This window comes from Microcebus murinus, chromosome 16, assembly GCF_040939455.1.
Source record: "Microcebus murinus isolate Inina chromosome 16, M.murinus_Inina_mat1.0, whole genome shotgun sequence".
NCBI lineage: Eukaryota > Metazoa > Chordata > Mammalia > Primates > Cheirogaleidae > Microcebus > Microcebus murinus.
The window spans coordinates 32,788,128-32,801,528 of record NC_134119.1 but is presented as its reverse complement, the minus strand read 5'-3'; the positions used below and the strand labels follow the sequence as shown (position 1 = coordinate 32,801,528).

General features: G+C 40.1%; 1 protein-coding gene across 5 annotated transcripts in view; it reads right to left on the bottom strand.

Moving 5' to 3' along the window:
- PHF20 (PHD finger protein 20) overlaps positions 1-13,401 on the bottom strand; it is a 125,658-nt gene that overhangs the window by 56,643 nt on the left and 55,614 nt on the right. For all 5 annotated transcript variants that reach the window (XM_076011071.1, XM_076011070.1, XM_076011074.1 and 2 more), the window contains 3 exons: positions 12,608-12,779; positions 10,734-10,818; positions 2,015-2,094 (listed from right to left, as the gene is read on the bottom strand). In XM_076011071.1, coding sequence (XP_075867186.1) covers positions 2,015-2,094; positions 10,734-10,818; positions 12,608-12,779 — 337 coding nt within the window. The remainder of the gene's footprint in view (positions 1-2,014; positions 2,095-10,733; positions 10,819-12,607; positions 12,780-13,401) is intronic.

Here is a 13,401-nt window from a genome sequence, read left to right as displayed (position 1 = left end):
TCTACAGCAAACATAATTTCAAAAAACTAAATGCTACTAAAATATAGATCATGAAAACATTCAGGGCAGTGTGGTGCTACAGAAAAAAAATCTCTATCTATTCTAATACTGTATAAAAAAAAAACTTTAAAATTGCCCATGACAGACCTCTTAAGCCAAACCACTACCCTGTTGGGGGAAAAAAAAGTGCAGGAGCCATGGGCTCATGCTCAAAGGCCAGCCAGGACGAAGGTGAGATACCCAGAGGCCTCTCAAAATTGAGAACTGAGGCACTGCACCCAGAAATCCTCACCAGTAAGGCATCCCACCTCCGAGCCAAAGCACTGTGAGTGTTATCAATCAATTTATTGACGAAAGCAGAGTAAACACTTCAAAAAAGTTTGTTCTCTGGAGCCCTGGACTTCCACTTGGAGAGGTTCTAGATACAAACAGCCAATGCTGAACAAGTTTATAATTTGGTCCATCTATTAATATAGTAACTCATTCCACAAACCTAACACAAAAATTGCCAAATTTAAGGCCAAAATAACGTTTTAAAGTGGTGTGTGGCTCCTTAGATGCCCGAGAAACAAATGATCAAAGAGAAAGCATCGTCAGGGCCAAAGCTTTATAATTTTGTCAATTTTCTGAAGAGGAAAACAAGCAAAAGGCAAAAACATGCTTGAGACAACCTTTAAAGGTTTCATGTATCACAATCCTTTGAAACTACTAAACGTATGCATAGAAGAATTTATTAAAATCTGTGAAAAATAGAAGCATCTGATAATCACAAGACAAGACACAACAGGTTACAGCATCACCAAACATTGTCTCATCAACTACCACCCAGAGGCGAGAGTAACCAGTTACAACGCCTCAGTGGTAAAATCTTTTAATAAACTGCTTTACCTGTCTCAATAACTAAAATTAGTAAGAATTAGAATTTTTAAAAACACCAACATCCGGCCGGGCGCGGTGGCTCACGCCTGTAATCCTAGCTCTTGGGAGGCCGAGGCGGGCGGATTGCTCGAGGTCAGGAGTTCGAAACCAGCCTGAGCAAGAGCGAGACCCCGTCTCTACTATAAATAGAAAGAAATTCATTGGCCAACTAATATATATACAAAAAATTAGCCGGGCATGGTGGCGAATGCCTATAGTCCCAGCTACTTGGGAGGCTGAGGCAGGAGGATTGCTTGAGCCAGGAGTTTGAGGTTGCTGTGCGCTAGGCTGACGCCATGGCACTCACTCTAGCCTGGGCAACAAAGTGAGACTCTGTCTCAAACAAACAAACAAACAAACAAACAAACAAACAAACAAAAAAAAAACACCAACATCCAAATTTTGATCTCTACTTTCTCTTCAACTATTTCATTAAAATATAAACATGAGTGAGACAAAAGGGGGGAAAAAGCATGAAAAGGGAAGGCAACACTTCTAGATGGCCCATATCTATGCAAACCATACTTCCAGTATCAAAACTCAGGCCCCATGTTCAGGCAAGTATATGCATGATGACTGAGACAACAGGATAAAAAATTCTCAAACCAGGCACATCTAGTACAGTGCTTGCCAAATCCACACCAAACAGTAGCACTGCAAAATACCAAGTCATGGTCTTAGCTGAAGAACAAAGCTAGATGCAGAGAAAACATGCTCAAGGTCTCCTAAAGTGATTCAACAAGTTCCCTGTAATGGGGACAGGGCACAGAAAGATGGAAACAGCTCTAGAGGTGGGGCACAGGAAGAAGGAAAAAAGAATAATAACTAGACACTTTTGAGAAAGGATGAGGAAAACAGATAACAGAGGCAATGGTATATAAGTATTTGGCATTTTTGAAAAAAACATGTTACAAGGAAATAACAGCAAGAGACAAATATTTACAACTTCTGAAAACTTGTGTATTATTTTCCGGTGAAATTGTGTCAGATGCAGGAAATAAAGACTTGCCATCATAAGCAAATGTAATGTCTTTGAGAAACAAAACTACAATGTTAGCATTATTCATAACATAAAGCACAAAACCACATTTCTCACCTGATCTTTGGAAAAAGCTTTGACATGAATATGTTTGACAGTCTGAACTACTCCATCATAAAATTTCACAGTGTAAGTACCTAAAATTCAAGAAGATATCATGATTTTTACTTGCAGTTTCATGAAAGCAGCAATTTTTCAAAGTATAAACACAAGGGACCTCCAACCACTTATGGGAGTTAGAAAAAATGTTTAAGAACCACATTCAGGCCGGGCGCTGTGGCTCACGCCTGTAATCCTAGCTCTTGGGAGGCCGAGGCGGGCGGATTGCTCAAGGTCAGGAGTTCAAAACCAGCCTGAGCAAGAGCGAGACCCCGTCTCTACTATAAATAGAAAGAAATTAATTGGCCAACTGATATATATATAAAAAAAATTAGCCGGGCATGGTGGCGCATGCCTGTAGTCCCAGCTACTCGGGAGGCTGAGGCAGAAGGATCACTCAAGCCCAGGAGTTTGAGGTTGCTGTGAGCTAGGCTGACGCCACAGCACTCACTCTAGCCTAACAAAGCGAGACTCTGTCTCAAAACAAAAAAAAAAAAAAAAAAGAACCACATTCAGTCTTACTTATGTCCAAGATAACAGTATGCTTGTCTTCATTTCTTAATCAAGATTACAGTTTTTTCATCTATATAAATCAAAATCCATCAAAAAATAATTTATTTTTATGACGCTTTATTAAAATAAAAAACTTGCACTGAATTTAAGCCAAGAACAGAGAGCAGTTAAACAATTGTGAGGAAAATGCAGGCTTATTTATTCCTTGGAGAATTCTTTTATTTTTATAATTTAATCTTTATTTTCTGGGCTTGGGGGCAATAATGTCTTTCAAACTTTATAAGGAACGTGATTGTTCTGCTGAAGGTATTATGTTTCTAGAGATCCCATTAATCTCAAAATCCATATGAATTATCTTCATGTTACTTTTTTTTTTTTTTTTTTTTTTTGAGATAGAGTCTCGCTTTGTTGCCCAGGCTAGAGTGAGTGCCGTGATGTCAGCCTAGCTCACAGCAACCTCAAACTCCTGGGCTCAAGCAATCCTGCTGCCTCAGCCTCCCGAGTAGCTGGGACTATAGGCATGTGCCACCATGCCCGGCTAATTTTTTCTATATATATATTAGTTGGCCAATTAATTTGTTTCTATTTATAGTAGAGACAAGGGTCTCGCTCTTGCTCAGGCTGGTTTCAAACTCCTGACCTCAAGCTATCCGCCCAGCCTCAGCCTCCCAGAGTGCTAGGATTACAGGCGTGAGCCACCATGCCTGGCCCATGTTACAATATTTTAAAATAGGGAGTGGGCCAAAACATTAAATGTTGCCTGCTACATTGCCCGTTTTTTTTTCCATTAGAAAAAAACAGTTCAATAAAGTTCACTCCCTGCTAAAAACCTGAAGCTAGTGAAACCCAAATAATCTTATTTTCCCAAATAAAGAATCCAATACAGATCTCATCAGTTGCACCCAAACCAACACTAACAAATTTTTTCATCTTAGAACCAATTCGTGTCCCCTCCCTGCCTTTTTTTTTTTTTTTGCCCCAGGTATTTAAAATAAAAATCACAGTTAATCTTTCAAGATTACCTGTGCTTCACTGGTATATCAAGTAATGGTTTACTACTGGTAAACATGAACCTGAGGGCTGGGAGCAGAAGAATGCAAGAAGGAAGTTAAGACATCCTGGTTACCTCCCTCTGGTACATTCTCTCCCCACCCCACCTCCAGTCCTTAACAGGGCCCTGTCAATGGCTAGTCATTTGTACTAAATGAAGTCCAAAAGCCTGCCTCTCTAGTATTCAAAGTCCAACACAATCTGAGCCCAGTAATTTTCCAAACTTCATTAACTCATTACCAGCATCCAATACCCACCAACTGGTAGCTACTTATTACCAATGAAACTGTCAGTGACATTTCTACCTCCACATCTTTATCAGAGTGGTTTTCCCACCAGGAATGTGTTACTCACTCATTGATCCTTCAGTGCCCAGCTCAAACGACCACAAGAGTTCAGGTAAAAGCTTCCTGGCTTTCCAACTACTGGCAATTTCCCCCTGCTCTGGACTTCTCATAGACTCATTTGGTACCTTGCCTGCAACGCTTCACACTTAGGTCTACTTTCATATAAGTATAGATCCCAACTAGGAGGCAGGCCTTTCAAGGCCAGAGGTCACATCTCATACCAATTTCTTCCTCACATTGGGCCTGGCTCAAAGTAGACTGGTGCTTCTCAAAGTGCAGTTCCCAGACCAGCAGCATCAGAGATTTCTGGGAACTTGTTAGAAATGCAAGTTACCAGCCTCATCTCAGATATACTGAATCACAAACTCTGGGAGTGGGGCATAGAAATGTGTTTTAACAAGTCCTCCAGGTGATTCTGATGCACACCAAACTCTGAGAACCACTGCCATGGACAATTAGTAATTATCTACTGACCTTTATGCCTGGTGATTATTTGTCACAGGTGTCACCAATACAGAAAGAAACTGCCTAGCAAATAAGATATAAGAATATTTAGTTATGCTTGGTTGGGTAAAATACCAGCAATTAGATGACAAGCTGTGATAAAGGAAACCTAAGGATAAAAGTGGAAGTGATTCTCTATGTAAGGCAGCTCAGCAATGACTTATGAGTACTTACAAACCAGTGTGGGCAATTAGGGCAAAGTGGTTCTACAGAAAAAAATCTCAATCTGTACTAATACTATATGAAAAAAAATCTTTAATTGCTCTTGACAGACATCTTTAGCCAAACCACTACACCCTCTTTAAAAAAAAAAATATGTGCAGGAGCCTTGGACTTGTACTCAAAGGCCTGCCAGGACGAAAGTGAGACACTAAGAGGTATCTCGATATTGAGAACTGAGGCACTGCACCCAGAAATCCTCACCAGTAAGGCACCCCACCTCCAAGCCAAAGCACCATGAATGTTATCAAACAATTTATTGAAGAAAACAGTTCAAAGTTTGTTCTCTGGAGCCCTGGACTTCTATTTGGGGAGGTTCTGGATACAAACAGCCAATTCTGAACAAGTTTATAATTCAGTTCTCTGTGTTCCTGTCTTTTCCTGACTATATTGTGAGGGTCTTCGCAAGCAAAGGCATAATGATGAACAGTGCTGTGGAATTCTAAACAGACCCTTCAGCAACCATGGTATGGTTCTGGCCAGTCTGGGATAGAAGTGAGGGATGGGAGCTTTAAGAATCCAGTTTTTGTGACATCTTAAATATTAAGTGCCACCCAAGTCTATACTTTCAATTATTTTATCAACGAAGAAAGTGCAGCATCATAATGTCAAAATGAAAACTGTCATTTTTACAGGCATTTTCAACATCCAAAGGACAATATTAAGTAATGCTACTGAACAGCCCAACACTTTCAGCTATTCGAGATTAATTTTGAAGCTTACTCCTGATGGCAGTCTCCAGAAGGAGGCCTTAGAGGAAAGGGCCCTGAATTCCATGGCAAGTCTGAGACAGAGCTAGGGTTAGAACCCAAGCCTGTCTGCTGACCTCTAACCAATTCTTCTGCCACCACCTCATACTGCCTATTACCCAAGCCCCTAAGCCTAAGTCTAAACTACAGGCCCAGAGTACCACTGGCCGTTCTGAAATAATTCCAACTATGGCTAAAGGTGCTTAGGGATCACTGTCCTTAGATATCAATATCCTGGTCCTGACCCTTTTTATTTCCACAGGACTACAAGAAATCATCTTGAAACTTTCTCCCTTGATCATGCTAAACACAGCTTAACCTGTGTTTCAATAAATCAGAGGTAACAACAGACAGCAGTAGCCTAGGCCTACTTCTAGAGCATAGGCCCAAAATCTACTTTAATGGTATCATGTATAACTAAAATTCTATCTTCCCACGGAAATCTCCCATGGGTGGCTGATAATAGAGCTCAGCATCCACTGGCCACAAACAACATTCAACAAACGACATATAAATGACACAACTCAAAATAAATGCATCCTATTGTATCTCCTCTAATTTGACACAAGAGCTACCTGCCTCAGGCTCCCTTAAGAAGCTTCTGGACATCCTTACATGTGCCAGGTGTGCCTCTCTGAGGGTTAAGAACTCAGCATCTCAGACAATCTTACAGCAGTCAGTAATAGCAGAAGGGCTGTTAAAACAAAATTAGAGATGCATAGCAAGCTCCTCTTCTCTAGGACCAAGAAAGCAGGGATACAAGGATGACTTTGGGTTAGACAGATTTCTGTTGCTCTTGAAACCTATGACAACTATGATTCCAGAGCCCCTTTTCTATCTCATTCTCCAGAAGTCAGAGAATTCCAGAATGCCACAGATGGAAGACTCAACGTTTTCAAACATGGTTTCTTCAAGTCCTGAGGTTTCCACAGATGTGCAGGGTGGGGGAATACACACAACATTGCAGGTACACCTTCCTTCCGCTTAAGTCTCTTCTTCTTAGTAGATTTACAACTTAGGTTCTGCAACCAACAATTTTCAAAACGCCAATCTCCTCCAATACCCTCTTCAATTTCTAACTGCTTGCATGAACTGCCTGTAATCACTGAGCAGAGACGGAGACCAGAGCCTGTCTCCCAGTCAGGGCTCTCAAGACATCACTAGGCTCTAGAACAGGCGTCTTCAAACTATGGCCCATGGGCCACATGCGGGTGTTTTTGCCCATTTGTTTTTTTATTTCAAAATAAGATATGTGCAGTATGCATAGGAATTTGTTCATAGTTGTTTTTAAACTATAGTCTGGCCCTCCAACAGTCCGAGGGACAGTGAACTGGCCCCCTGTTTAAAAAGTTTGAGGACCCCTGGTCTAGAAAGTAGACCTCCTACATCCACCCTATCATCATATCAATGAACACCTGGACATAACTGAGAACTCCTGCCCTTTTAGGAAAAACCCTCCTTCAGACAGGCAGCCTGGTACTGTGGGAACTGCAATTCAGAGCTTTTGTTTTTTTTTTTTTTTTTTGACAAACTATGGTGCTCAATAATTCAGAGATTTTGAAGCCCCACAAACCTCCATGCAGATCTCACCTCTACTATTTACATGCTCTGTAACCTAAAGCAGTTTCTCCTGTGAGCTTAGTTCATCATCCATAAAATCAGAATGGGGTTAATGGCAATAACCTTTCCATGTCTGTGTGAAGATTAAATAAGATATAGAAATTAACTATCACAGGACCCGTCACAGAGCAAAGGATCAATACCACCATGTCACTTTAAAAGGGAAATACAATCCCTCTCCCCTCATAGAAGAAAACAGCCAAGCCAGCTCCTGACCATGTGGGCCTAAATCTTCCTTTTATCTCTGTGCAAAGCTGTTCACATAGTACCACCCTCTCTACAGTTTAAATGTAGGATCAGTTACAGTATGAAGAAAACAAAAAATAGGAACTGCTTCAGCCAGAGACTCTAGAAACAAGACCATTTCCGTAGCATTTCCTGTCATAAATCAGACTGCAGGCACTGGCCCAAACAGACTGAACTGGGAGAAGGTGGAGGGAACATGACCCAAAAATATGCATATTTTTTAGGAAGAAGGAGCTAATTCAACTGCTCATTCAAGTTAAAGAACCACAGATCAACAGGAAGGAACAAGTACCCATTTTGTCATAAATGCTAACCTACTTTCAGTTTTCCCAAACAGAATGCCTTGCAGAACAGAGTGGCCCACTACTGGGGGCACAAAGCCCTGACAGACAAATAGCTCTGCCATCCCCTGTGTAGAACAGGGGACTGAAGCAGCCCCAGCAAAGAAGTGGGGTCAACTCATCGGAAGTGGCTTCCACACAAAGATTCCCTGAAAGTAGAAATCCATTTTTCACTGTCTTTTATTACAACACAGACTGAGGGTCTAACAAGGCTATCAATTGTAGCTGCCTTCACATTAAATGATGCTTAATTTCCACTGCCAAAGAACCTCCAGGTGGAAAGGGCTAAATAATATGGCACTGCCTTCCTAGTTTCTAAGTGCTAACTCACCCCCATAAGAAACTCTAAAGTTGTTATTTAGTTCTGATTCAACCATGCCAGACTTCCCAGTGCCAGCAGCCACTGCTCCCCTACTCTGACCAGAGTCCCCACCTCCCAGCCTGCTGTCAATGCTCAGCCTCAGCAAAACCACCATGGAAGTTACCAGTGGCAAGAAAATCAGACCAAGCCTTCTAAAGATGAATCTGCAAGACCTGACTTCATTATGTGCCCAGCCTCCTTCTGCAGTTGGTACAAGGCAGAAGTGACATTTACAGGAACTAAAGGGGGCACCTTGTCAGCAGAGCTCCTCCTCAGTGCCATCAAGCTGTGGTGGCCCCTGCTACCGAGGCAGGGCAGAAAATACCAGGGAAAAAGTGGAAAGAGAGTCCAGCATTGTATCTCCCAATCCCACAAGTACTAGAATGAATGATGAAGTAGAAACTTCCCGTCAACTCTAACCCAAAGACAGCACCTAAAAGTGATTATCTTCATCTCCAAATGAGGCACAAATCTGAGCTCCCACAAAGGGTAGCTTTCCTTCACAATCAATCGACAATATGGCAAAAATACCATCCAGCCTATCCCACCAACTTTCCTTTTCAGGATTTCTCCTCTCCATATCCTCTCTTCCCCCTTCCAATTAGTCTCAAGAACCAGTCAGCAAGGCAGCACAGGACTTCAGACCCAAGAACTTCAAGAAAACAGGTTTTGGCAGAAATCTCCATTCATATTCATGTCCTTCAGTTAACTAAAAGTCACTGGACAGAATTCAGAGCTTACATAACCAATATATTAGGGGAGCAAGTGACCACTTTAGGAACAACCATGACCTCAAAACTCTGCCCCCTATAATTTTAGCTGATGAAGGAAACACAACTAAAAAGATTTTTTTTAATCTGCCCCAGTTTAAAAGACACTTAAAAACCCCAATTAACTATAGCCCATAATGTTGCCAATGACTTTTAGTCCTTAAATGACTATTTCAAAAAGTTTCAGACCTATCCCATACACAAACCCCTATAGATAGATTCCCTCTTTATGATTTATCTGAACCATCCTGTGCCTGCTCTTCCTCCCCCTGGTAGCTCTGTTTCAGCATCTACTTCATTCTGCTTTGAACTATGTCTTCTTTTTGTTCCAATTCTTGATGCCAAGCTCCGGCTCTGTAGATATTAGCTCTAAACAGTACATTCCTAAGCCTTCATTGCCTCCACCAAGACACCCTCCACCTCTCTAAGGGACAACTCCCAAAGGCTTCTAAAACCCCTCTTCCTCAATCTGCCCTTCCTTTGCCATTCTTCATCCAGTGCCTCTGCCCCATTTCTGTCCCCCATGGGACTCTAGGACATCAATGAAACAAAAGAAAGGTTGTCTCCTTTCTGCTGCCTCCTTCATCTAAGAAGTTACCCATGTTACTATCCAGAACTTTCATCTGATCTAAAGGATAGCCTTTCCCCAAAAGAGCACACAAATGGATATTACCCAGAGGAAAAGCATGACTTGATCAGCATAAATCAACCTACTGACTTTACAGGAACACGTTTATGTACATGAAGAACACCTGTATGTCATATCACACGATTTCAAAAGCCAATATTAGAAGATAGATGATTAATCTTGAAAATAAGAATCTGAAATGGTAAAGTTTATCTTTTACTAAAAGGATATGAGGCAGTTTAATAATATAATATAATGTAATATAAAGCTTTTCTTTAAAATAAGTTTTTTAGGTTAATGTGATATATATGAAAATCAGTAACAGGAGATTTTATTTTGAACACAAACTTATAAAATTGATTTAGGGAAATAAGGGGCTATCCAAAAAGATTTAATCAATCATAAATTAGAGCACTAGTAACTGCTTAGACAACTTAGAAGATACAACCTTATCTCTCAGTTCTGGAAGCCTAGAGGCTTAAAAAAATAAAATAAATAAAACCTTGCCTTTGAGGTTTATTTTTGAACATTTCAACCATTCTCAGAAAAACGTGAGTCAGCCCAAGGCCAAGAGTTAGCAGAGTACTGAATAAATACTTCAATAACTTCATTGAATGAAAAGTCAATCTGGCTTTATAATCACCCCTAAGAGTAGCATCAAGAGGCCTGATTGCCCTAAACATTCACTTGAGAGATCATAAACATACTGTAAACATCCTAGTAGAATATGCTTAAAAAGGTATCACTGGAAGCGAGAGTCTGTTCTCCGAGTGCCAGGATTCTGGTCATACATATTATCCTCATAACCTTTCTCCTGACATTGTACTAGCAAACTGAGTCTCTTTGGGTCAAGTTCCCTCTCCTATCCCATCACATGTTCTCAACTCTGGCAAAGGCAACACAACTCAGTGTTCTAAGCCCCAGCATCCCAGTTTCCGTTAGCAATTCCAATGTTACAAACCACCCTCAATCACCTTGTAACCACAAAGCATATTTTTAAATGTTTGTTGGTATTCATTTAATTTCTAGGCTATTCACAAATAAGTAAAAGGAATATTAGAGGCTCCTAGACAGCAAGAACCAGTCATAGATGAACTATGACTGTTTCAGAAAACAGTAATTGAAATTCAGGGGCAAAAAGTCAAACTACTCTTTTTCTCCAGTTTTCTTCACATTTATAATCTCTTCTTAACTCCTGACAAAGTGATTAAAGTGAAAAAAGATGACTCATAGGCAGTGAATAAATACTGAAAATATACTATCAAACGCTAATATTACAAACTCTCTATTAAGTAATGAGTAAAAACAACCACAACTCAAATGCCTTACCATCCTTGTTAACAGCAGTGACTTTGGCCGGGTAAAAACGGCAATCAGACCAGCAAGCAAGGACCTGCTCATTTATTTGAAATTCCTAAAAAACATTAAAAAGAAAAGATCCTGTTACCAATCTAATTTCATAGGACACATACAATATGAGAATTCTTAAAAGAGGCTGGGTCAATAAGAGAGTGGGAAGGGGAAGAGGCTATTGGGGAGAAGGAAAATGTTTCTGCTATTCAGCACTGGGAGTTGCTATGGTTTAGATGTGGTTTATCCCTGCCAAAACTTATGCTGGTTTAACTGTCACTGCAGCAGTGTTGAAGATGGGCCCCAGTGGGAGATGTTTGGGTCATGGGGGCAATCCCTCATGAATAGACCAATGCTATCTTACGAGAGTGAGTTCTTGCTCTCTCAGGAATGGATTAGCAAGAGAACAGATAGTTATAAATAAAGGTTCCTCCTCCTATTTGGTCCCACTCCCCCCCTTTGACTTTCCACCATGTACCAAGGCAGCGAGAAAGTCCTTGCCAGAAGCCAACACCAAACCTTGAACTTCTCGGCCTACAGAAGCTAAATAAACCTCTTTTCTTTATAAATTATCCAGTTTCAAGTATTTCATTACAGTACTATAAAACAGACAAAAACAGGAGTTCAAACAAAAGGGCTGGGACACAAGACCTCAACAAGGAAGATCTGGGCAGGCATAACACAGCAATGATGATAATCCTACATTATCCAAAATATATACTAAAAATGAGTCTAAGAGTCTAGGACTACCAGGAAATATACCCAGTACAGGAGCTAGAAGGAATGAGGCTATTTCATCTTCAGGGAAGCAGCATTTAATGCTATTTTATGTCATCCACATTTCTAAAGGGTCTTTTGCTAAGGGAAGCACCATTCACCTTTAATATATATATTTTTAAATTTTTTGTAGAGATGAGGTCTCACTATGTTGCCCAGGCTGGTCTGAAACTCCTGACCTCAAGCAATCCTCCCTCCTCAGCCTCCCAAAGTACTAGGATTACAGGCATGAGCCACTGCACCAAGCCACTCACCTTTAATATTTTATACTGTTTTCCAGTATACAGTTTGCATCAATAAATTTTGTGATATGAATACTGAACAATCAAATGGAACAATATTGAACAATCCTAAATTGGGGATAAAAAAAAAAAGGCCAGCAGGAGTTCAAGTTCCTTCATCAGGGTTAAAAAGAAAAACAGAAGCCAGGGCTGAGTCAGATCTAAAAGTAGCAGAACTATTACAGACGACTCAATGCCCGTTTTAAAAACTTAAAACTCATACTTTATACTTCATTCTGAAGTCAGTAAAAACTCCAGCCATGGTTATAAAATTTAGAAAACAGGAAAATAGTCTAATCAATTTTAAGTTCTTCAAGGGCTTATAAAAGACCTTGCATATGAGACTAGTATAGTGCTCCACATGGAATGATCGCTTAATAAATGATCAGACAGTACATCAGATTAATAAATGATCTAGATACCTAGAATATCTAGAATACCATGGTATTTTACATACAATGGATCTAGAATTCAAGCATTCCTTCATTTGTTCAACAATTATTTACTGAAGATCTACTATGTGCCAGAGAGTGCTCTAGAGGCTAAGGATACAGTGGTATAAATCATCAATGCAGCCTCCAAGTTATTTTATGAGCTGTCATGTCAATCACATGATCTAAACAGATGAAAACTGGGATTATTCAAGAGCCCCAGCTACTACAGAGATCTTGAGGGTACAACTATAGGCCTAAATATGGATTGGTCCCCAGCTGCTACTGAACATCAAAGGCTGGAACACAAACAGCACAATGGCAGGCTCTGCACATTATAGAACTTCCCAGATTTGTTACTCACAGAAGACCCATCCTCTTCATGTAAGCCCTCTTTCCTCAGCTGTATTTTCTCTAAAGGGCGTAAATAAGGACTGTCCCAGCAGAACCACTCATCATAACGATGGTTCCAACGCTTGAAATGGATGAGTACTTTTCCTTCTTCGTAGTCAATATCTTCTATGTGAGCTGGATACCTAAGTCAGAAAAAAAAAATGAAATCCCTTTAATACCCACCCAAAATAGCAAAATTGGTACACTTCCAAATCTCTTCCCAAAGGAGAAGGTTACCAAAGTACTAAAGGCTTTACAGACTCCATATAACTGGGTCAAATCACAAATAATAGAGGGTAACAGACTTGGAGTCCAAATCTCAACCCAGATATTTCTTAGATAACGAACTATTAAATTAACCTTTCAGAGCCTGAGTTCCCTCATAAAGCAGAGGAAGCACACTGGCTTATAGCACAGGTTAAACGAGATGACACAGACAAAAGAACTGAGCACACAGGCAGGAAGAAAACATTTAACAACTACATTATATTTTACATGTGCCAATAAATTAGGATGACCATGCAACCCAGACTGTATCAGACAGTCTCAATTTTAAGTATTTTGTAATCCATATAATGGAACACTATGCATTTGTTTAAAAAAAAAAAAAACAAGATGATTCTACATGTCATGATATGGAAAGCTCTCCCAAGATATATTGTTAAATGATGCAGAATGCTGTGTACAGTAAGCTATTATTTATTTTTAAAAGAAGATGAAAAAGCATATATATTCACATATGCTTATATATGCATAAAATATCTG